A 25,328-nucleotide genomic window follows, 5' to 3' on the forward strand; every position below is an offset into this window, starting at 1 on the left:
CAAGATGATCACGTTTGTCCAAGTCTTTTTTTATTAACCAATCCTAGCTTTATGACTGCAGGACTGCAGTCTCCATTCTGGGCACTAAAGTCAAGTGTTTTCTGGGATTTAAGCAATTTCTATGGGTGTATGCTTCTAAGATTAAAGACAAACAGTGGTTATTTTAGTGACTTTTTCTAGTATAATGTCTGTCTTAAATTGATTAGTTTTGTGCCCACAAAAATAAATAAAAAAATTGCCTTAATTAATGTAGCTATCAGTTAATTGTTTGGTTTGTAAAACATAAGAAAACAGTGAAACTGACTCAATATGTAAGACATTAAATGTCTTGTTTTGTCTGAGCAATGATTTAAAACTCTAAAATATAAAGCATTACAATGTACTTTAAGGAATAGAGGCCAATTCTCAGTTTAAACTGAAACCTTTAAATGTTTATAATTGACAATTTTCTTTCAATCAACTAATCAGTGTTAGTTTGAATCATTTTTCATTCACTAAAGCATATCAAGCTGCTTTGTGTATCACTGTTAAAGAAACAAATAAAAAAATTCCTGATGAAGAAATTTTCTGTTTGAAACTAGATGCTCAAGATGCTTTTAAAATGGCTGCCATGAACTGCCAGTAACTTCAAGTGCAGATATCTTTCTGCACTTATAATGTTCTTATTTTAATATTTAATTCGTCAAAATAAAGAGATCATAAAAAAGAATGTGATATGTTTGTGAAATTGTATCATTTAGGCAGGGAGACCATTTTGCACTTTATTGTATATAACACATAAACATCCATGATGAACCATATTAGTCATATTATTCAATGAGTAACACGTATTTACAGCTGAGTCAAAAACAAGCGAACACTATACTCGCAAAATGACAAAGGTACAGAATATCCAGTCCTAAAGGGAAGTAAGTGCACTTTACAGATATTCTACAACCTGAATTGTCTGACAAAGTGAAACTGTAATTTAAAATCGACTAAACCCAATTTGCCAGAATCAAAAAAATAAACAGAAGGAGCTGTGGAGTGGAGTACATAAACTAATAAACTGCAGAGAATAAACAAAAAAGACTACTCCATAAAAACAAAACAGAGAAACTTTACTATCCATCATGTAAAGGGATGCATACAATTACTTCAAGATATACTGTACAGTGTTTTCAAATTTAAAATCCCTTGATTAAAATACACCGAGCGCTTTACAAAACCTAGAGGGAAAGAAGATGGAATAGACACAAACAAATAAACCAACTGAGAATTCAAACTCTGCAACTTTTAACAAAAAAGAAAACAATTATTTTTTTTCCCGTTATTATCAGAGATGCATACACTATAACAGCCAGGGGAGGTTAAGAGTTTTGGGAAAAAACAAACAGAGATATTTACAGATCCAACAACACCTGACCTCTGACTATCTCACTGTACTTCAGGACGATGCATGTGATCAGAGGAAGACGCAGAGATACCGTATGTTGACCAGCTCAACACCAAACAGCCTGGAGAATTTGTGTCTCTGGAAACAAAATAAATCCTGGAAACGTGAATGTGAATACAAAGATGGGCACAAATCTTCGAATGATTCATGTTCAGAATGACGTAAAGAAACAACCTGTTTGAGGAAATATTAAGTCAAGAGTTGGAGCTTCCAGTTCCACTGTTAGTCTTAAAAGACTGTTAGTCCAAATGATGACACATCACGGGACAATGTGTGACGAGTATGGTTTAGAAAAACACAGTTGAAGCTTGGATGTGAGAATTGAGTCCTTAATTGCTGTGGACCTCATTTGTTTAAAGACTGCAGTTTACAAGCATCAAGTGCTATTGTAAGCTAAAGTACTTATTGTTCTCAACAGCTGCAGGCAAGGTAGCAACACCACTAACGACACTATTTGCTGCTCATTAAAGGACCCATGTTCACCTTTCTGGCAAAGGGTTACATGCAATCTGCAAATATTGTGAGTACCACGTACCTGAGGAGAAGTCACACAACTATTACAACAACCTTTAATCTTATTTTGATTTCTATCATTCAAGTGTGTAAACCACCTATTTGTAGATGGTTTAATATGCCACAAAAAAAAATACCTGAATCCATATTTCTATGCGATCAGTGCTCAATAATCTGGAGTTTAAAAGTGCAAAATAACAGAGTTGCAATTTTTTTTTTTTTTTTTTTAAACATAACAGAATAATAGTGCAGCTTAAACAACAAGAAACTCATGAAGTGTAACATTTTAAGGCAGAAGTCGCCTCTGATGCCTTAATTAATATACAAATGTTAACATTTCGTTACCTTTCGCTAGTTTTCTGCTGCGATATTAAATGATTGTAGTGTATAGAAGAGTACAGGTATAGTCTGAGATAATGTACATTACCAGTGGACGTGCAGATATATGGAGGCAGTTGAAAGCCTTTTTGGGTGTGGTGGAAGGATTTGTTTTCCTCACTGCAGCAGGAGCATGCTGGACAGCAGCACAATGGAGGAAATGAAAAGCTGAATTACCCCGTTGCTCAGAGGGCTGCTGCTATTCAGCTGAACTTGTTGCTCTGCTTTTCGTTCTTGCAGGAAACGCTCGGAGTAGATCATGAAGCCCTCCACGCAGCGCCGCGACTTCAGTTGCTCAATTAGGGCGGGATACCCAATCTCCTCGATGCTGACGGTGTCATCGTCCTCGCTGCTGGCCTTTTTTTGAAGAACGTTTGTACTATTCATGCAGCGATCCATGAACTTCTCATAAGAGTCTGCCCGTGGAGGAGGTTTGTAAACGTAGTCACGGCCATAGTCCTTTTCATCTGTTGACTTGGTGCCGTAACTACGGTACATGTAATTGTTGTAGTAGGACTCTTCTTCAGGGTTGCGGAAATTGAAATGTGGTCGAGGGAAGCGGCCAAGTCCATATCCAACGGCCATTCCAGCCACAGCACCAACGCCGGCTGCCAACATGGCTTTTTTGGCAAAACCCGTGGACTGGGGCTTGTATCCCATGTTCTGCACAGAATGAGAGAAAGGGGAGCCTCCCGTCCCATAGCCACCATGTCCATAGCCTCCTCCGCCAAAGCGGGGACTGAGGATCTTATTATTCGGGTTCCAGTTGGGGTTACCACCAATCCCTCCGCCAGGGTAACCCCCTGGATTCCCACCAGGCACACCCCAACCCTGTCCTGTGTTTCCCCCTCTGACTGGGTAGCCCCCACCACCTGGATACTGGTTCGGGTAGCCTCCTGCAGCAGGATAGCCTCCAGGGTAGGAACCAGCTCTGCCTGGGTATTGGTTGGGGTAGCCTCCCGCTGCTGGGTAGCCTCCTGCTGCCGGGTAGCCTCCTGCAGGGTTCTGGTTTGGATAATTCCCTCTCCCTGGGTTTTGATTAGGATACCCTCCACCTGCTGGGTATCCACCTGCAGCCGGATAGCCACCTGCAGGGTTCTGGTTTGGATAATTCCCCCTCCCTGGGTTTTGATTAGGATACCCTCCACCTGCTGGGTATCCACCTGCAGCCGGATAGCCACCTGCAGGGTTCTGGTTTGGATAACCTCCAGGATTGGCTCTGCCAGGATACTGGTTTGGGTTACTACCAGCGGCTGGATAACTTGGTGGGTTTTGTCTGGGATATCCTCCTGGATTGGTGTTGCCTGTTCCCGGGTGAGGGTAACTTCCACCAGAGGGATACGGATTGGTCTTTCGGTTGGGATTCTGTGGCTGTTGAGGGTAGGAGCTGGACGGCTTTGTCTGTGTCCCGCCCTTGTTGCTGGAAGATGAGGTTTTCTTGCTGCTGCTGCTGCTGCTGCTGCTGCTGCTGCTGCCTCTTTTAGCCCATGTCGAGTCAGTGTTCAGAAGTGACATAATAAGAAGGACCAAAAGAGCCATCTCACACAACCGCCCCATCATGGCTCTAAAGAGAAAATTATTTCAAGGTGATGATCATATCATAATAGCATCATAGGAACAAACATGACTTTCCCTGTTCTTTATAAAATGACATACAAAAGAACCAAGTGGTGCAGATTCATTTTATAATGATAAACCAGCCACAATTGTATACGCCTGTATATATGTATATACGCCATATAGAAGCAAATAGTCTGATTCAATCCGTGTCCTCATTAAATTTCGAAGACATTCAAGTGGATCACTCTCATTATTTTACCACCATTTAGTTAATCCGACTCCATAAATACGCCAGACAAAATCGCATTGTTTATCAACAATTACCGCATTATTACCACCGTGCCTATTCGCTTAGATAACATGACCTACAGAGCCATATCAAGTCATAACACGACCCACGAACACTTGCATAAGATCATCATCGTTAAATATCCCTGAAATAAAGGTTATTTCTTACCGGGAAGTGATGGTTTGTCTGTGGGCTTCGATGATAATTCGTTGAAAATGCGTAGCCCCTCCGCCTCTCCCCTCGGTTATGAGGAGCTTCCTTTCTTCGCGTATGTTTATTGGCTTTTTTCCAGGGTTGCTTTTAGGTGCAGTAGCGCCACCAGCTGGTTGGAGGGTGGCTGAAAAAGGCAACCCTGCTTCAGTTTTCCTCATATTTTCTCTGATTTCTAAAAGTTTGAAAAAAAAACAACTTTATCCTCCATCACCTGACACGTTTTTTTTTCTAGTGTCATGTGATTCATTAGGCTTGCAAACTAATGTATCTGTCAGTATGACAGTATGAAAATAGGTAGGTAGGTAGGTATTTACTTTATTAATCCCCGAGGATTTTCGCTACAGCAGCATACAGAAGCAATAAGATAATAATAGAAATAATAGAATAAAATACTAGAATATAATAATAGAAAAGTAAAAAAAATAGCATGCTCCAACATAGTTTGCAATCTTCCTAATCATGCTTATTTATTAGCCTGTTTAGTAGGACCAACCCTCATCCACTATATAATGTTTTTCTCCTTTCCTTTTCTGTTGTTTGCTCTCATGAGTAGCCTACTATAGTAATATGTGCCCTCATTTTCAGCCTTGCTATATTTAACAGTATTTATTTATTTTTTTTTATCTCCAGCCACACAATTAAATGCTTGAGTCCACATGAATTTTGATTTTCCTACTCTCTTAATTCTGAAGATTGTTTGAGCCATGCTCACCCAGAAAATGCTGTCAGAGCTCGAGCTACTCTACCAGTGGTCTTTCAAAAAAGACTTAGGAATTTATTCAGAATATTCCTTGCTGTTTGAATTGCTCCCTCAACTCTGCTCTCCTCTGTTTTTATTATATAATAACAATATTGATAATAATAAGAATTACAGTAAAACAAATAGTAGTATGGATATTCTTATCATTATTAGTCACATTTTATGAAACCTCAACTCTGTATTTATATATACGTTCACATTTTTTTTAAAATTTGTTATTATTTAGGCTATTTAGTGTTGGAGCAGCATGAGCGAGGATGTTTCCTACACCCTCACATCTCCCCATCCCACATTTATATATTGGAAGCAAGCCTGGATGCTTACACATAAACATTGAATTGCTTATATGATTCAATCCATCGAAATTATTCACACATGTTGCCGTGCCCATCACTATATGCAGAAAATTAACAAGAGAAATATAAACAAGCTGTTCTGTCTGTGATGACTATCCAGAAACAGCTTTACATCTATTTTGGCATTGTTCTAAGACCAAGAAATATTGGCAATACCTTTGCAGGTTACTCATTTATTATATTTCTTCAAAGATTTATATTATAATGGAAAAATGTGGCATTTGGTTTCCTAAAGAGATTCCAGAAGAGAAGATAGCTATTTTCTGTAATAAATTTGATAATATTGTTGGCAAAACTACAAATTAAAATGTAGCCATAAAAATAATTGTTTTTTTGTCTTTCTGAAGGATGTTGAGAAATATGTGAAACGACTATTTGGACTCCAGCAAAAAGACCAAACCGTCAAAACAATGTAAAAATGTCTGTATGCTATGTTTTATTACAACGACTAGTGCGATATATCCCTCACTCTCTTTCTCATTGATCTGCTATCCCCTGAATACTGAATTTTTGGTATATTATTTCATTAATCAAATTTTAAAAAGGTACTACAATTTTTTATTTATTTATTCATGCTGGACTTTCAACATTGCATGATGGTAAGAACTTTTGTCCGACTTTAGCCTGCGCTGCAAAAACGTCACGATGTCACATGATATTATAGATGAATGGGAAAGCAGGATAGAATACACCAATCAGTCAGCAAGATAAATCAGACCAATCACACAGCAGGATAGAATAAACTAATCAGAAAGCAGGATAGAATAGACCAATTAGATAGCAAAAAACCTGCAGCTGCTCTGTGGTTTGTACTTTAAGCTTATAAGTAAACCTCAATATTTCAGACTGATGAGCGGACACTCTGTTTATTCACCCAAATATGTTGCTCTCTAAAATTTACAGACCAGACACAGTTTACATCAGTGTTGGACACATACAATTAAATCTAAGTACATTTAATAGAAACCACCTCTTTTTACAGCTTTCTTGCTGGATGTAAAACTACAGTGTGATTGAGTCCAAATGTAAAACTACAGTGTGCCTGTGTCCAGATGTAAAACTACAGTGTGATTGAGTCCAAATGTAAAACTACATTTTGTCTGTGTCCAGATGTAAAACCTGAGCGGCAGAAGGAGCTGGTCAATAAATTAGGAGAGATTAAACTACAGGTGATAAATGCTCTTCTCAGAATAAAAACAAACGTCACGTCAGTAAAAGTTTAAACCTTTAAACCTATCAGGATAAAGTAGTGTCGTCACAGAGAGGGTTCTCCACCGTTGCAACTGGAGGAGAGCAACTGCAGCCGCCTCGCTCCTGCGATGTTTTAATATCTTGTGGCAAACGCACCGACGGCGTCCGACTTGACAGGGGCGTTTTTATACGCCCCCCCCCCCTGCAGCCACTGGCAGTCATGCGCACTTGGAATCCTCTCTCTCTCTCTCTCTCTCTCTCTCTCTCTCTCTCTCTCTCTCTCTCTCTCTCTCTCTCTCTCTCTCTCTCTCTCTCTCTCTCTCGCATCTTCGCTGGGAGGAGCCATATCAAGGCACGCGGCTCTTGTCATTGGAGGACGTCGAGTTCCCCGTGACGTCACGGTTGTAAACGGTTAGGTACCCGTATGTACTCGCAGCTTTCTGTCCGGTGGAAACATGTCGGGAGGGCGAGAGCCCAGCGGAGGAAGTGCATCTCTGAAATGTACACCTGAGACATAAACGGCTCGCCGAGCAGTTCAGGACTAACAAGCAGCGTTTCATGCGAGTTTACAGCGACTGCCAGGGGGGGGGGGAAAGGCCTACGTTACTATTTCACAGAAGAGGGCCGGACGACAACAACAACAAAACCCAGACAACCGGGGTTTGATCCGAAGACGTAGTCTCACGGGCAGGTGTCCGGGACAGAGAGGAGGGAGAGGGGTGTTCGGGCTCTAATCAAGACCGGGGTTTCTCCTTGCTGGGGAATGTTATCCGTATTGTCTTATGGCAGACTGGTAGCCAGGGCTGTCCTGGGCGGACTCTCTCAGACAGACGGTCGGGACTACAGCCTGGTCACCGCCAGCTATGGCTTCGGGAAAGACTTTCGGAAGGGGATCCTGAAGAAAGGGATGTGCTACGGGGACGACGCCTGCTTCATCGCGCGGCACAGGACCGCCGATGTGTTGGGTAAGGAGGACTCTGGAGGAGGTGGTGGTGGAGGTGGAGGTGGTGGTGTCAAACACATGCATGTTTAGAGAGCCTCGCGTGCTCGGGTGACCTTCAGTGAGCTGCACGTGTACCGACCACTCGGATGAAAACACGGCAGCTCCCTCCTCTTCACACCCTTCACACCAAACCACAGCTCCACGTTTGCGGTCATCAGGTTAGCCGGAGACCTTACAAGCCGCAGTACGCGCATGCTACCTGCAATTGTGGCATTTCTCCTCCCCCCCGAATAAATAAATTTTAAAAAGCCGATTATTAGCGGTGCAGTTTGAGGTGAAACGCCGGGATGACATTTCACCTCGATGAGCCGCTTTAATGCAAGATATCAGACACGTGAAATTAGACGACGTAAATGAGGTTCGTTAGAGGTGGACACGACTGGGGGGGGAAAACAACAACAAAAAAAGACCTCGTTTAAACGTCTCTTGACTGAACACGACAAAATGTCTCGCAAAGGTCAGAATGGTTGAGCGTGGAGGCAGCCATGTTGCTAACAGCATCAGCAGCCTGCTAGCTGCAGCTGGGTGAAATTGCTTTGTCCTCACACAACCCAAACCTGCACAGACAAATAAGTGAAGAATCAAGTGGCTTGGCCGATACCTGCACGGTGTGTTTTGTAGTTTCCATGCACTGTTCAGTTTTAAATGTGAGGGGCTACTGATTTGAAGATGATAATAATAATAATAAATTCCCCCCAAGGTGTTTCAGGCACAGAGAAATGACGTGGTTGTGAAGTGTGTGTGTAGTAGTAAAGTCTTGCCAGACATTTCTCAGACAAAAAAAAACAACCTTGACTTCTGGCCTGGATAATTGTAATTGAAGGCGGTACAGGGTGGAAATTGGGGGGGGATCCCAGGGTGTGTTTTCAGTTTCTTATTCAAATCTCTGGTTAAAAGAAAAGAGAAAATGATACCAATGCAAGTCTGTAACCTAAATAAAGTGAGGTGAGACTAAGGAAGCTTGTTGTAAGGTTTTACAGTATTGGTTAGCGGGATTGTCCTGACAGACATTAGAAGAATGTGAAAAGGTAAAGCATGACCTGCCAACAAGAAATACAATAATTGTGATAAATTATAGTTTACTTGTTTTAAATTTGAAGCGCTAAGTGAAACTTGACTCAAGCCTTTCATAAACCCACATATTCATATTTAACAGGGTGACAAATGTCTGCAAACGGGGCGATTTTAGTCAATGTCAAAGCAGCGTCACCTGCAAGAAAGGACGGGACAGAACGTCAGCAGGGATTTGCAAACGTGGACGTGATGTTGCCTTCGACAGGCAAAGAAGTAACGGCTGCTGTAGTTATTGTGCTTAAATGATGTCGGGTCATATCGTTTGCTCTAAAATGTCAGCATGTTGCTTGTTTGGTCTGTTTCATAGATATTTGAAGAATGAAAGCAGAAAATCCTCACATTTGTATAGACGTTATAAAAACTGCATTTGGTATTTTTGTTTGGCAAATAATTAATTTTCTTTTAATCAAACTAAATGATCACCATGTGTGGGGAAAAAAAAACCATCCTATTTGTTTGTGCGTGGGTGAGTAGCAAAACAAGAAAATAATTCTTCTTCTTTTTTTTTTCTTTTTTCTAAATCCCATTTTCTCAATCAGGTGTAGCAGATGGGGTGGGTGGTTGGCGGGACTATGGTGTCGACCCATCTCAGTTCTCCGCCACGTTAATGAGGACCTGTGAGCGACTGGTGAAGGAGGGCCGCTTCACTCCCAGTAATCCAGTGGGCATCCTGACGTCTGGTTACTACGAGCTTTTACAGAACAAAGTCCCCCTGCTAGGTGAGGGCACTCAGACAGAAAGAGCTGCGTAGACGACACACACACACACACACACACACACACACACACACACACACACACACACACACACACACACACACACAGACACAGAGTCACGGGTGGAGTGAGCTATGTTGAACAACCATACTCGAGAAATAAATAACATGGCTGCAGTATGAGTCAGACTGTGAGTAGTGGCCTTGCTTGGAGAGATGCCTAACATACTGCAAGTCATGACAGAACTTTTCTCCATTTAAATCACATTTCTTCTTCTAAGCAGGCAGATAATATGGGTAGTGATATAACCGACCAATTATGAAGCATTTCTTCACAGAAATTTGCTTCAGGCCTAAACTTGCATCCCTCTGAATGATGAAGCACCAGTGAGTTAACTGTGTAACTTGATGAAGTTGACACTTGGAAAGTGAAACTCGGTGACCTCGCGGGCTTCAAAAATGTACACAGGCTGAACATTTTACGTCACACTGCATCTTCAAACATTCAGGAATCCATCTGTTCATTTGATACTGCAGGAGGGTTGATGAGATTTTAGAGCCAAAAAAACGATACCGGGGTCACATTTTCTTTTGAGGCTCAGTAACCCTGACCCACAGCTAGTGCAAACACTGAAGGGCTGCCATTATATTTGTCAAACGGCCTACTTTTATTTTGGGAAGCTGTGACGAGGTCAGTGCTCGACTGTCCCCGCTGAAGGTTAAACAGACTGTCGCTCGCTGCAATCGCTGAGGAACTGGGACAAGCAAAGGAGAGGACCTGTGTGTTTGTTTTTATCTCCTTTGACGGGAGGCCATTTGTGAAGGGCATCATAATATTTCCTACTCACTCTAGAAGCATGACATACTGGTTGGGCAGCATTCTTACACTCATCAGCCAACGCTTCTTTTATTATATTCTGTCCAAAGTGTACATTTTTCCCACATTGACATCTTTTCTCCTGTCCTCCTCTTGAATTTGACCCTCCATACGTATCCATAACCTTACCGACATTTTACTCTCCCGGGTTTTTAGGGAGCAGCACAGCCTGTATCGTGGTCCTGGATGGAAGGAGTCACCGGCTACACGCGTGCAATCTCGGTGACTCTGGCTTCCTGGTGGTGCGAGCTGGAGAGGTGGTTCATCGCTCAGACGAGCAACAGCATTATTTTAACACACCCTTCCAGCTGTCCATCGCTCCGCCGGGGGCTGAGGGGGTGGTGCTCAGTGACAGGTCAGTGGGTCGGTGTTGGATACATCCTCATAAGTCCAGCGTGAACGCAATGTACAGAACATATTAAAACTTAGATCGTATACACACACCAATGTGGTTTAACAAAAGAGGCTCCGACAAATTAAAGTGAACTTGTCCTTTGTGAACTTTCGTTGTTGAGCCGAGCTACTATCAGTTTTTAACCCCCAAACGGGGTTCTGCATGGCATTTTGCCGCTTAAATGATGATTTGAAATGGAAATGTCGGGCATGACCACTTTCATTTTCACTTCCAAACAAATGTTCAGACAATTAAATTCAACTGGACTTATTTTAAACTTGCTTTATCCTCCACTGTGGGAGGTAAATGTAGCTGCAGGTAAGACCTTTCAATCACTTGAGTAAACAAGACCTGCTTTGTTGTGACGCTCTAAAGTGTGTTCACATGTACTTGGGACTATTCCACGTCTCCACATAACCACCAAAACTACATCTTTTCATACGTGGCCCACATGCAAGAAAATCCTCTCTGTCCAGTTTATAGTCTGATGTTTTGGTTTACATTTTAGTGATTAAGGTGAACACACTTTATCTTTATCACCACAGCCGAATAAAATACTTCCCTCATCAGCACATGTTCAGAGATTTATCTGAAGTGGTAGCTATACGGCAGATGTTTTCTGAATAAAAACATTGGCTGTCTGTCAATGCTTGTTTCACCAAAGACAGGTCTGGGTTTACTGTTTCTTCTTGTCTTTTTTTTTTTTGTAAATTCACCTAATCTGTAAATTGTGACGCACATCAGACCCATGCTGTGGAAAAGCTGCCATTAAAAACTAATCGCATAATTCTATAGGTTCAGACGGCCTCATTCAGTGTATTATGGTTCAGCCTTTAACAGACACCAGAGCGTATACTGGATGTTGCCGTTCTCAACAAGATGACAGGGAGTCCAAACACACAGAGGATATTAAAGTTTGTTCTCTCTATTGCTTCACATCTATTTTTTTCTGCGTGAATTGAATTCGGCCGGCTCAATGATTATCTGGGTTTTTGCTAATCCTGATAGCAACACCCCCAAGCCACTCTTTATGGATTTATATTGATAGATTATTTGTGTTTTCAACAGTTTCAGATTAAACAAGCACTAAGGAGTATCAAGAATGTTTAAAAAAAAAAAAAAAAGTCTCATTGTTGCCTGCATGCAGGCTTGCCACGTGGTGTCACAATTTGATTCTGGCAATGGCCACCTTATTAACAAGGGATAAACCTTCTTATAATCCTTTCGGAGCAGCCTTGGAGTCTTGTTTTTGGATTCCTTTTTACACTGGTTTAATGTTGTTCTTCTGAAGTGTGATGAAATTCCAAGATTTAACAGGTTAGCGTTCTTTTTAAGGTACATTTATAGCTCTGTGGTATGCCAACCTAAAATAAACCTCCCCCAAGATTTGGCAGGAACATACGGCTCCCAGGAAATAAAACTTGAGTCTTGAGTGTGGCGCCAGCTAGTAGCGCGGCCTCGGTGCGTCTGGCAAGGTCAAACAGAGTAGGCTGCTTTTGAGTCAGCTGTCCGATTAAACGCACATGCCACCCCGCCACCTTTCCAGATTTGGCAGAGTGATTCCTGACGTGCTTAATTCCGAATTGGAAACTTGTCGCCAGCAGCTCAGGTGCTTCTTGCTCTGGTTTCACGTCTCATGTGACTGATCTCACTGCCCCCTCGTTTCTTCCAGTCCCGAAGCAGCTGACAGCTCCTCGTTTGACGTGCAGCTCGGTGACATCATCTTAACAGCAACAGACGGGCTCTTTGACAACATGCCGGACTACATGATTCTTCAGGAACTCAAAAAACTCAAGGTGTCACCTCTGGATATTGATCTTATTTGTACATGCGATGAAGAAAAAAAAAAAACTAATTTACATATTTTACATTTGAATGCTTTTTATTTGTGTTCCTTTCAGACTACAAACTACGACAGCATCCTGCAGACTGCACAGAGCATTGCAAAGCAGGCTCACAATCTTGCCTATGACCCCAACTATATGTCCCCTTTTGCACAGTTTGCCTGTGACAACGGTCTGAATGTACGAGGTACGTGTTCTGGATTTCAGGGGCTTGTTGTTTTGTCCCTTTTAAACCACCGTGATTTACACACGCAAGTAACTCGGATCTTATTAAAAGCTTTTTCCTTCTTCATCAAAACATCCAACAGATGTTTGCTTTAGTTGTACAAATATCTGAAGTGGATATGTTTTAGAGAATTGGATATGTCATAATTATTACAAGATATTATGAAGTACATTAAATATGAATGCAATATAAATGAAGAGGATGCATATTGCAAATATTTTGTGGATTTCCTTCTTCAATTTGCAAATTGTTTCTGATAATTAGTCATAAAAGACACTAGTGGAGTGTTTTTTTTTTTTTTTTCTGCATTCACACCGTAAATTTGTCTCTGCTTGTGCTGACTAAAGAAAAAAGGGCCTTCTTTACATGATCTTTGTTCTTGTCCTGCAGGTGGGAAGCCTGATGATATCACGGTACTGCTGTCCATTGTGGCTGAATATACAGACTAAAAACGAAGGGTGTCTGTGTGAGAGGGCTTCTCTGGGGCTGATCCTTCCATGCCGCCTGCCTGAGTCTTCCACCTGCAGCCCCTCCCAAAATGCACTGCGTCTTGTGGGCTGACGGGGGAGGCCCTCCAACACGATACACACACTCTGCACACAGCGCTGCAGACATCCACCTGTGTGACATTTTGTTTTCTTTCTCTGTCTCGTTTTGGTGCTCCAACGGTTGAGGGCTGGCTGCCTGCCTGCCTGCCTGCCTGCCCGCCCACCCGCCCGGGCATTTTCATGTTGATCATGATGCAGGAGGCCGAGAACGACGGGCTGACGGATGCCTTTCGGTCTCCCGTGTCTCACTGCGATGCGACTAAAAGACCCATTAACCAATGGCTTTGAAATCTGGTCGCCTTCTTGTGTTAAAAAAAAAGGTGATATAACAAGGTGTAAGCCATGGGTTTGGCTCATTCAGAGAGTAGTTTTAGAGTTGACTATTCAACCTGGCTATCCGTTTTTGTCGTTCAGCTTAATCTGTCCCTTATAAATGTCTTTGAACAAAGTGTACAGATTAGACCGAGATGGTTGATGTTGGGAATAATTGATTTCGAAGAACGAAAAGTAAGCGTTGGTTTTTGGTGTCTCGGGTTTGGGAATGTGAACGATGGAAGGGCAAACTAGCGCAAATCGAAGAAATCCGTAAAGAGAAACCGTAACACTTGTTCAAGCTTTCACTTGAAGGTTAATCAGGTTTTGTCACTTGGCTGAGGAAACTGTCGGTGCACACATCCTGATAAGTTGTAAATATTTTTGCGTTTTTTTTTTTGGGCTGCGCTCTGGCCTTACTGTCGTCTTTGGTTTGGTTAAAGCAAAGAGCTACTTCGTTACTATTGTGGAGGATATACACATGCATTCATAAATATCTATTTTTTCGTATACGATATTAATCTTGAAGTGAGCTCCTTCGGTACCACACTTCTCACTCTGCCGAAATGAACAAGCTGAGATTGATCGCTGCAGCAGCTGTGTGGTAAAAAGGATGTTTAAAAAAAAGTGTGCGTGTGCGGCATACATGTGAAAAGTTGTTCTTGGAGTACGTGTTGTATTTAATGTTAATATTTGTTATCTCACAAAGCTAAAGCTAGCATCTGGGAATGCTTACAATTGCAATGATGGGTCAGGAAGAAATTTAAAGGAAAAGATGTATTTTTTTAACATTATTTTGTTTTAAAAGTAACAGATTGAAGCGTCTGCTGCTGACATTGAGTGTGATGGATGACTAATAGATCCAGCTATCTTAAAATGTGTGTGTGTGTGTGTGTGTGTGTGTGTAGGTGTGTGTGGGTGGGTGGGTGTGTGTGTGTAGGTGTGGGTGTGGGTGTGTGGTTCAGATTTGTTTTTATTTGTTAGTTCCTTATTTCCCCTCTCATTAGTTTGCTGCTTCTCCTTTTGTAACTCGGATGTCGGTACATGACGCATATGATTTACATGAACATGCTCACCATGATTATGATGACTGTGCGTAAACGTGTGTGCTGGATTTCACCAAATTACATTAATCGAAGACACTGATACAGTAATGGTGTTCTGCTCATGCTTTGTCTGACGCCTCACCCCACACGGTTTGGACAAAGTTTTTAGAGTTTCAAAGCACGTGCACCAAAGACACATTTTCTTTGTGTATTTCTGTTATGCTTTGTTGACACAAACATCATACAGCAATACTTTAAGCTGCATGTGCTCAGAATCGGGTGTGATGGCCCAAGCGAAGTATTGGTGGAAATGTTCAGAGTGTGTTGTCTATTCCCGAAGTTGTATCATATTCCTGGTTTAAGTTACATGTGACTGGTTTTCTCTACGTATAAGACAGGTTAAAAGAACCAAAGAAGGAAAGCCATATATAAATACATGATTAGGGCCCTGTGGGTTGGTGGAGACCAGTATCGTCACTATATTGTTCATGTAACAACCATGGTAAAAAATAATACAGCTGCAGAGTTGAATCCAGAGTTGAATCCGTGTATTTTGCATTCGCGCACAGACAGCTCAAACATACGATGAGGCAGCAGTACAACAACTGAAAAACCTTATGTTCTACAATGAACACATTTTACATCGATTCAAATTTGACTGGTCTCGCTTAAGCGATACAGGATACTGGAGACTATTATTTGAATATTATGTGTCCCGCTGTCTGCACTGTTCTTTGTGTGGTTTTGCTACTGGCACCATTTTACAACAATTTCCAACAATTTTCTCAAAGTCGTAATCAGTTCTTGTCCTTAATGGTTTGTGTAAAAAGGTTCTTAACTTGTGTTATTCAAAAATAGCCCTATATTTGACAGAGCTGTCACCCCTTTATAGAAGGAGTCGTCGTGAACTTGCAGTATGAGGGTGAGCAAAATTTCAGCCTTAACAAATAGCTAGACCTGTAATCAAGAGGCCTTTCCTGTCATTGCAAGCTTGTCCCGTCTCCGTCGTGTTGCCCAGTGTTTGATGTAAACGAAGTGTGCCCCCGCCCTCTTTTTTCTCTCCTGCAAAGGTGCTTCTGCAGTTTGTATGGTCTGATTGTCCACCTTCCAGCAAGCGTGTGAAAGATACACTTATGTCTACAGTGTAACAATGCAGGTCTAATTTATGTAAATATGTTTTAAAATATGTACAATATTTAAATAAAGAATCTAGTATTTATACTAAACTTGTCGTAGTGAATTTTGTCTACATTATTATTATCAACATTGGATGCCAAATGTTTTAAAAATGGCTCAGGAGGTGTGTTTTTCCCAGGAATTGACTGAGATTATCCCTATTTTCTATTTTACTTTGGTATAATTTTCTACTGTTGGCGGAAATATTGAATCAGGACAAGGAAATAAAAGTAATACAGCAGGTGAACTGAGGTGGTAAAGTGAGCTCTCTTACTCTGTAGCCTGAAGCTACTTTTAGATTAAGACTTGGAAATAATGAAATATTTTCATTGTCAAATAATCTTGTTTTATTATTTTCTCAATTAATCGATTAGCTCTCTGGGCTTTTAAAAGTCAGGAAATGGTAAAACGTTTCCAAAGCCGAAGGGAAAACCTAAAATAGCCTCACAGTTCAGGAGCCAAAGATATTCAGTGTATCATCATGGAGGAATAAAGGAACCACAAAATATTTACATTTCAGAAATTGAAACGAGACTTTTATCATTTATTTATTTATTTATTAAATGACTTAAAAACGATTAGTCGATTATCAAATGAGCTGGCAATTAATTTGCTGTCAATCTACGAAATAATTGCAGCCCTTTTTTTTTTTTTTTTTTATCAGATCAAAGAGTTATTTGATAACTACTGCATGTGATACACACGGCTGCGCCTGAACACGTGATTTCCAGCAGTAGGTGGCGCTAGAAAAACCCACAGGATGCAGAGGATGTTTTGTTTACTAATCTCCTCCAGGCGGCTCCTCTTCCTCGTAGCCGGCAGCTAACCTGCTGACAGCAGAGATTCTGCATCCAATAGTGTGTGTGTGTGCGTGCGTGCGTGTGCGCGTGCGCGTGTGTGTCAGCTGACAGCTGTTTAACGCTCGCCTGTCAACTTCGGAGTTAGCAAGCAGACCCGGGGCTAAAAAAAAAAAAAAAGATCGAAATCGCTACGTTTGGCGCTTAAATAGTTCGCCCAGTTCCAGGGGCATTATTCTGCGACTCGGGACCTTGATTATGTGGCCAACGCGAGGAGGTTTACCAACGAAACAAACTCCCCTAAAGTGTCGGTTTTAGCATTAGCGAGCCGGGCAGCAAATCTTCCTTAGCAACCGTCGCTAGCCGTGACCGGTCGGTTCGCAGGTGAAAAGCAGCGCGCGACTTCATGGAGACCGTTGAGGTGTCCTCTTCGAGACACGTCCGGAGTTACGTGGACACGTCGTTGGGCTTCCGCTGAAAGGTAAATGTTGAGTAAATGGCCAAGACCGAGCAGGGCAATGGACTCGCGGAGAAGCTGACGGACGACGGGAAAGGCGGCTCGGACGGACCCGACCCGGAGGTAAACGGCGGCGACGTCCCCGGAGACGTCCAGGTGGACAAGTACGGATTCACGGGAGGAGCCCAGCAGGACGCCGCAGACTCGTAAGCAGTCGTACCGCCGAAGATGTCCTCTCGTACGGCGCAGCGTTTTGTGAATGTTTCCGCACGCTGCCTCGTTGTTGTTATTGTTGTTGTTGTTTCATTTTTAGTTGGGTTAAAGACGGTGAACGTAAACAAACAAAGTCGCAGACAGCTTAAACTGAATTTGTGAGCATGCGGGGGGAAAGAAAAAAAAACAAAAGGTTTAGATGAGTCCAGACTGGGGAATAGTTGGCGAATTGATTTTTTATTTATTGTTTTACCCTGATGTATAGTTTAATTTTATGACACCAGTAGTTCCCAGCCTGTCTCTCGTATCCGAATCAGATTTATTGGCCGAGTTATTATGTTATTACAACACCAGTGATTTGCTTTGGTATGCAGCAGCTTTCAGTGCACATTCAACAACAGACATCAAAATAATCAAAGATTAAAACAAGTTAAAGTAACAAACGAAAATAGGACAGAACCCAAAAACAAGATAACAACTGGCAACGTCTGTATAAGTATGTAAAGGTTGACTGGTGGTGGTTGGTTTGTACTTGTACCTCACAACCATGTGCAAATCCCTATTTTTTTTTTTTTTTTACTTAAATACTTAAATATTTTTTGCAGTAAAGTGCTGAAATTTACAATTGTGCATAGATGTTGGTATACACAGTTCAATCGAATCAAAGGAATCATTGATTTTATACAAGTAGTGCAAAGTTTTAGGTTCAGTGAGTACTGAAATAAATATTAGATGTGTTGAGAATGAATTACGCTTTGTGGTCATTTACAGTACATGCATGCTTGTCTATATTTTGTACAGCCTGCTAGGATATAGTGAATATTTGACAGTGACAGGTGAGTGATTTAATTGTTCTTTCGGGTGAAGGCGAGAGACAGAAAACTGTTTTCACGTCTGGTGGAAGCTGGACTATGTTATATCCAGGGTGTGAGGGGTGATTTTCCCTTCAGGTTTCCTGACTCTGGACTTCTGTACAAGTCGTAGTGGCAGTCTGTTTATGACCCTCCGCACTTCAAAGTGAAACTGCGTCTACTCGTGACTTCTTGACATTGTCGCTGGCTGCATGTGTTTACGAGTTGTGAGCAGTTTTAGAGTCACTTTTCCAGTTGGACAGTTTTTTTTTTTTTTTTTCAAATGCATGAGGATGAAAACTGTCCTGTATGTAGTTATTAAAAGGCAAAGATGAAAGTAAATTACCAAAAGAGAGAGATCACCTTCTCTTCATTGGCCTCTTTATGGAATAGTACACGATAGGTATTGAATTGATTTTGAAAAGGTCTGTTGTGAAGGGACTCGATGGATTTACCCATTCTTACGTCCCGGGATTTCTAAACCCTCGTAATTTCCTGTGTGAGAGCTCTTTTGTTCTGGAGCTGCCGGGTGTTTTAATGTCTTGGCCGGTGGTTCCCAGCTTTGTGGTGCAGATCCATCAGTAAGTCCCCGTTAATCTCTGCCCGGTACCAGAGGGGACCGAAAAAAAAGGTACATTTTGACGTCTTTTTTTTTTCAGTTGTTTCTGTAATAATCGTTGCGGGGTTGTTATTATTACACAGTGAGTTTAAGAGTCATGAGTAAACATTGCATTGTTTTAAGGTATCTTCCTCGCTGGCTCTTAAAACTGGTCTTGGACTTTGCCTTGAAATTAAAAGTTTTGCAGGAAGTTTTTTTTGTTTTGAATGTGCTTTATAAACAAAGAGCTTTGACTTGGAATAAATGGTGAACACTTGAATAACTGGTCAAACTAGGCTGGTTTTGTTCTGTTTTAAACACAATGCAAATTGTCCTTGTCTTGTTGTGTGGGATTATTAGTTAGATAAGATTAGCGTGACTGACAACTTGTCGTCTCCCTTTAACATTTGTAGTGCAAAAGCTGTAAATCAAGCGACACCTCTGTGAGTGAAGCGGGATATTGGTGAATGTTTTGCGTTGGGAGGCTGAAGTGAAGTGAACGAGGGGAAAGTTCTCACACAGCTTCCTGTTTTCCTTTTACTTGGCTGTCGATGTCAAGTGTTCAACTGCTTTGTCCGAGGCTAGGTTTCCTGCATGTACAAGGAAGAGATGAGCCGCTGTCCCGCCCTCCTCATATGACAGGATTCCCCCAACATCAGTACAGAGACGTGACAGAGTAAAGTACAGCCGCTGTCGTCTTCTGTCCCTACAGTGTGGGAGAGATACCCATCGACGTGTTGAGGCAGCGGGAGGCAAAATGGCTGGAGATGCTCAACAGCTGGGACAAATGGATGGCCAAAAAACACAAAAAGGTCGGCTTTAGAAACTGTAAATTGCATCTGTTATTATCACTGCACTTAATAAATTTCAAAAACTGAGCTGGAAAACATAACCATTGCCTCATTATGCCAGTTTTTGTATTGATTATCTCTAAAAAAAAATGTGTCTTGCTTTTACTTTCGCTGCCAGCGGACTCTTGAGTAAATGTACACATGTTGAATAAACAGGTGAAGGAGCGCTGTCAGAAGGGGATCCCTCCGTCGCTGCGGGGCCGGGCCTGGCTATACCTCACCGGGGCCAAAGTGAAAAGGGAACAAAACCAGGGCAAGTTCGAGGTCAGTGGTACACACACACACACACACACACACACACACACACACACACAAATATGAAACTGCTATCTTTCTGCATTGTAGAAGTTGTCATTCAGCTATGTGCGGCTTCTTTTAATCAGATCTACTTGCAGACTGTCACAAGAAACGTTTACAGTTGACCATCGTCATCTACAGAAGAAATAAAATTCCTGCCTTTGTTTTCTTTTGTGTGAACTCGGGAATCAAAATTCAAATACAGCAACAGTAGCTAAGTTTGGGGGGAAAGTATAATTGTACATGTGTGACATTATGTGGAGTTCAAGGCTCATAACTTAGCTGAGGTTTTAAGTTCCAGAACGAAATTGCTTTAAACTAAAGAAGAAATTATTCACAGATGTGACAAGCAATGTTGCAAAAACTGAATAAACTGTGTGTTTTAGGAACTGGACCAGCAGCCAGGGGATCCCAAATGGGTTGACATCATTGAGAGGGACCTTCACCGACAGTTCCCCTTCCACGAAATGTTTGCAGCGAGAGGAGGACATGGGTATGCAATTCTTTCTGGTGGCCTATGATGATTCATATTTTTGTGTTAATGCGGCTGAACATTAGTCGCAGTATAGTTTACGTATGTTTTTACATGCAGGCAGCAGGACCTGCTCCGAGTGCTGAAGGCTTATACTCTGCACCGACCTGAAGAGGGTTATTGTCAGGCTCAGGCTCCCATTGCTGCTGTACTCCTGATGCATATGCCAGCTGAGGTGAACTCATAAACGCACATAAAACTGCTGCTCTAATGATACGGCTACAAAGAGTGACAGAAGTGTAAATTCTCAGATGACTTTTTGCACATTATTCACCAAAGTGCAATTTTTCTGTCAACATTTTCCGTCTTTATCGAAACGGTTTACTTTACACCACGTGATGCTGTACTAAACGACTCATTTCTTGTCTTTGTCCCAGGATGCTTTCTGGGTTCTTGTCCAGCTTTGTGAAAAGTATCTTCCTGGATATTACAGTACAGGACTGGTATGTCATGAGAAGAGCTTCAGAGCGTAACAACATTATATATTCACCGGTCAGCTCGTCAAATATTGTCTACCTGAACGGATTATCTTCATGTAGGTATAAAATGAACACGTTGTTTAACCTACACCCACATTATTTTTGCGAAGACTCCTTACTGGACTGACTCTTTGCCAAAACAAAAAAAAACGGACACCTCGAAAATAAGCTGCGTGTCGGTTTCAGTTTATAGAGTCCGAGCTTCCTTGTTGTTCAGCTTGCTGCTGGTATCCGTGGCTACGGAGGGTGTCAGACCTCTGTGGCCAGTGTGTCTCTAGCTTGGGACTGATATGCTGCCGACCTAATACCACGAGGAGGTGACGAGTCTACAAGGACGAGATAATCACACAATCAGATTAGGCAAAGAATACAAGTAGTCTGCTCTCTCTCTCTCGAATCCCGACCGACTGCTGTTCCACGTCGTCTCCACAGGAGGCGATCCAGCTGGACGGGGAGATCCTGTACGCGCTGCTGCGGCGGGTGTCTCCTGTGGCCCACAGGCACTTGAAGAAGCACAAGCTGGAGCCCATCCTGTACATGACCGAGTGGTTCATGTGTGCCTTCTCGAGGACTCTGCCGTGGGTCTCGGTGCTGCGAGTCTGGGACATGTTCCTTTGTGAGGGTGAGGCGCCACACAAAATATTTTGTCACATGGCAAATAGCGTAAACAAATCCAAAATGTTTTCCCCTGAGCTGATCAGTCACTTTTACAGAGATCGTGTCCTGGTAGAATCGATGTCATTTCAGCGGCTCGAACCTTGAGGGGAAATTAGTTTCGGCTCGTAGGCGGCAGCTTTGCGTGATGCGGCTTTTGGCTGTTTGTTTGTTTGTTTGATTCATTGGAGCGTTTACGGTGCGAAGTGCAAAATGCCACAGCAAAATACGCCAAATGAATCAATAGGCTAGAAGAAATCAAAGTTTCCAGGAAAATGGAGAGACAGAAATCGTTCAAAACACCTGCATTTATATCAGTGTGGTCTTCAATCGATGGACAAAACGAAATGTTTTGAAGGGTTTTTTAAAAAAAACGATGCGCAGCCAGCCGTACTGCTTCTCGACAGATAAGGTATCTTGGTATATTTCACTCTGCAGTAGCCATAAGGATCTGCTGCGTAACGATAGCAGAGAAGCTTGTTGTGAGCTCGGAAAGTAACATTTACTGTCGTGTTATGTAGCTGCTCCGTGATCAAGCGGTGACGTGTCGAGGAAGGAGGGGATGACTAACCTCAAAAACGGGCAGGAAGCGCTGCTGCCGCTACCGGGCCCCAAAAGACAGTCCATGAATGTTGCACTTTTTTTTAGCCCAAATCCAATAAGCCCGGAGTATTTAAATCGGCACTGTTCACAGCAATCAACCGGTCTGCAGCACCATATCCAGCCTCTGTTCACACGAAGCCTGCTGCTCAAGCTGCATGTTGATCTCACTGTTCTCAGGAGTGAAGATCCTCTTCAGAGTGGGCCTCGTTCTCCTGAAATGCATGTTGGGATCCCAGGAGAAGCTGAAGGCCTGCCAAGGTCTCTATGAGACAATGGAGCTGCTGCGAGCCATACGGCAACAGTACATGCAGGAAGGCTTCCTGGTGAATGAGGTATTGTGTTTCTTATCCATTCTGTCGTTTTTAAAACTGCGCCTGCTGCGCGCTCGGCGTCCCTCTTGCACTTTGCCCCGCTGAGGTCGAGTGAGGGGGGGGGGGGGGTTTAAAGCTGTAATGTGCCGGAACACTTCAACCGATAACCCACGCGTTACCTCACGTGTGGCTCGCGCTTGTCATCTGTCCGTGTTTCAGATTATAGAGCTGCCCGTGTCCGAGAAAGACATAGAGAAGGAACACCACGCTCAGCTGCGGCGCTGGAAGGAGACTCACGGAGACCTAAACTGCAAGTCTCCTCCCAGGATGCACGGGGCCAAGGCCGTCATGGCTGCCGAGCCACCCAGCCGACAGGACCTGAGACAGAGACCGACCATCATCGTGGAGTCTCCTCCGGCACCCAAGACGGGCGGGGAGCAAGCGGAAGGCATCAAGGGAGGTAGAAAGACCAAAGAGGACAGCCGAAAGAAAACGTTCCTCCCGCCGGTGGAGACGGTTAACCCGTCCCCTCCTCCCCGCGACCCTTCACCCCTCGTCAACCACGTGACCGTACGCGGGTCCAGAGAGAGTCTGAGCAGCGCAGAGCACGACACTTACCTGTAGCAGGGACAACACCGGCTCGGAAACGGGAATCCTTCCACGCAGCTCTGACTTAGCGGCGACACCCGTCACAGTTTTCAGTCGCAGTTGCCAGCGACCTGATCAACTTCATCGGCCGTCGCGGTCGTAACTGAGAGTTTTACTATTTTTACAGTCACCGCACTCCAGACAGAAATCTTTTCCAACATTATTCAGACTGCTAAGCAGCTGCTGTAACACTCAACACATTCTCAGTGTATTTCATTATTTCAGGTTTTACAGTGACTGGGCCTTTTTTAAGCTTAATGATACAGTCGTGAACATTTAGCATTCATGTGTAGTCAATTTTTAAACGTAATGGAACTCAGACATGTAATTTCCAGGGAGCAGCAGCAGATGGCGACTCTGTGCACTTTGCACCCACTCAGTGGGGTTTTAAAGGGATAGTTAGGATTTTTTTTTTTTTTTAAGGCGGGATCGTAGGAGGTACTTATCGATAGTCAGTGCACAACCTGCAGTAGGGGGGGGGGGGTACTAAGTAAAGTACTGCTGTAGATGAGGGTCAGCAATAAAACATATTTGAACCACCTTTAAAAAAAAAAAAAAAAAAAAAAAAGTCCCCTCAAAACATTTAACATCAGTTTAAATGTGCACAATATTTAGAATATTTTCACTGATTTATCCGAGCCTCCGAACCAACCCGATCAAACACCAGTCACACGACAACTAAAGGAAACCTGACTGACCGAGGCAAAGACCAGCGACTTTCATGTTCTGCAAGGGTAAAATGATTGTTTTCTTGAAGTGAGTCTGGTGGAATAAAGTGATATAACAAGTTCACTTCCCTCATATCGGGCTGTCCAACAGGCTGGCAAAGCTGTGGAAATATTGGAAACACAACGCGCACTTAAACTGGAATAGATTTCATTTTTAGGGGATTAGAGTATGATTTATTGCCGGCTCCGTCCGCAGCAGCACGTTGTTTAGCCTCGTGCTGCTGCGGTTGACTGCTTCTCCAAACTGGGGACCTCCGTCGACTTCACGTTGATCACCGACTGCTGAAAAGTCCGTCGCACGTCCCCACTTCAAACTATCCGCATCCCTTTAAACCGGCGGGAGCGTTACGCTGACGGCGTCGTAGGGCCGAACCGTACTTGCTCGCGGTTAACAGCTCCTGCTGCTCTTTACCTCTGAAAAGCGGAGCGCTGATAAATCTGCTTTGTTTTTAAATGAAGTCTGATTTTGTCTCGATCGATGAGGTCTTACCTGGAGCGCTTTGCCTTTTACAGTCTTCCTTTTCATCCGCGTTAGTCACTACGTTGCCAACGTAGACATTTAAAAAAAAATTATTTTTTTTTAATCTATCCTGCTTGGCTAGTTTCAGTCACACTAATTCGCAGACACACAGTTTACAAGTGTGTCCGTTCAGCTCTGACTGTTGACTGTTGTGCTGCAGCCCGAGAGTCTTTGCTGCCAGCGGACACAGGAGGGCGTCCTCTGATTACCTTTCGGCCTCAGCAGCTACCTAACGGTCATCTTGACGAGAATAAAAAACTGACACCGGCCGTGAGCCCCTCAAATGAAGGAGGAAAGTGCAGGGACATTTTGTACCACTAAGCCAAAGATTTGTAATGCATTTTATTTTTTATTTTTTTTAAAGCTATATCCATGGAGACGATCCAATTAATCATGTCTTATAGTATTTCATTGTTGTCTTTTTGAGAGTGTAAAGAGTTTATATTTATGTCGTGAATGAAACGGTAAATTTTGAAGAATGCTCAGCTGGTTTTGTACAATCTTAGAAGTTTGTGGCTCCTTTGATTTAGTGATTTCTAATTATACAAGAAAAAGACGACATGAGTCTTGGAATATAAATTATTATGCTTCTTTTTTTTTTATTATTATTTCATCCTGAACCAAGAAATCCCTCTGAAGTGGAAATTCCAAGTCAAAATCGAAAAATTTTACATGAAGTCAAAAGTAGTTATCAAATATAATATTTAGTAGTTGTCAGACAAAATACTATTTATAAAACTCCTGAGCTACAGGAGTTTGATAATCACCCATTTTTAAATGAAGAAACTGTTTGAAATGAGTTCATAAGCAATCAACTATTAGCTGTCCAGGAAGTTGCTTTATCAGCAGCTACACATGTCATCATACATCAGATTATTT

The 25,328-nt window shown here is 42.6% G+C and overlaps 3 protein-coding genes across 4 annotated transcripts; 2 read left to right on the forward strand and 1 right to left on the reverse strand.

The window, feature by feature from the left end:
- Positions 1-2,343: 2,343 nt before the first annotated feature.
- LOC138623096 (calcium-binding protein P-like) lies at positions 2,344-4,437 on the reverse strand. Its single transcript, XM_069702393.1, has 2 exons — positions 4,344-4,437; positions 2,344-3,890 (listed from the first exon to the last, which is right to left on the reverse strand). The coding sequence occupies exon 2, from the start codon at positions 3,884-3,886 to the stop codon at positions 2,444-2,446; it is 1,443 nt and encodes a 480-aa protein (XP_069558494.1). The 5' UTR covers positions 3,887-3,890; positions 4,344-4,437; the 3' UTR covers positions 2,344-2,443.
- A 2,681-nt stretch (positions 4,438-7,118) lies between these two features.
- LOC138623133 (protein phosphatase PTC7 homolog) lies at positions 7,119-15,960 on the forward strand. The gene is made up of 6 exons (XM_069702440.1): positions 7,119-7,660; positions 9,312-9,491; positions 10,521-10,719; positions 12,431-12,554; positions 12,660-12,789; positions 13,219-15,960. Exons 1-6 carry the CDS (start codon positions 7,459-7,461, stop codon positions 13,275-13,277), a joined length of 894 nt encoding a protein of 297 aa, XP_069558541.1. The 5' UTR covers positions 7,119-7,458; the 3' UTR covers positions 13,278-15,960.
- Positions 15,961-16,677: 717 nt separating this feature from the next.
- tbc1d10ab (TBC1 domain family, member 10Ab) lies at positions 16,678-23,836 on the forward strand. Of its 2 annotated transcripts, none has more exons than XM_069702601.1 (9): positions 16,678-17,370; positions 19,539-19,638; positions 19,834-19,941; positions 20,361-20,467; positions 20,567-20,681; positions 20,884-20,949; positions 21,418-21,607; positions 22,420-22,574; positions 22,773-23,836. In XM_069702601.1, exons 1-9 carry the CDS (start codon positions 17,204-17,206, stop codon positions 23,175-23,177), a joined length of 1,413 nt encoding a protein of 470 aa, XP_069558702.1. In that variant the 5' UTR covers positions 16,678-17,203; the 3' UTR covers positions 23,178-23,836. The 2 variants fall into 2 exon arrangements, with proteins under 2 accessions (XP_069558702.1, XP_069558710.1); XM_069702609.1 differs by lacking the exon at positions 16,678-17,370 and adding an exon at positions 18,059-18,213.
- The last annotated feature ends 1,492 nt before the right edge of the window (positions 23,837-25,328 follow it).

Source organism: Brachyistius frenatus, unplaced genomic scaffold, assembly GCF_029030835.1.
Source record: "Brachyistius frenatus isolate BFR_SWC_R1_liver_20210118 unplaced genomic scaffold, ASM2903083v1 Contig_3, whole genome shotgun sequence".
NCBI classification, from domain to species: Eukaryota; Metazoa; Chordata; class Actinopteri; family Embiotocidae; genus Brachyistius; species Brachyistius frenatus.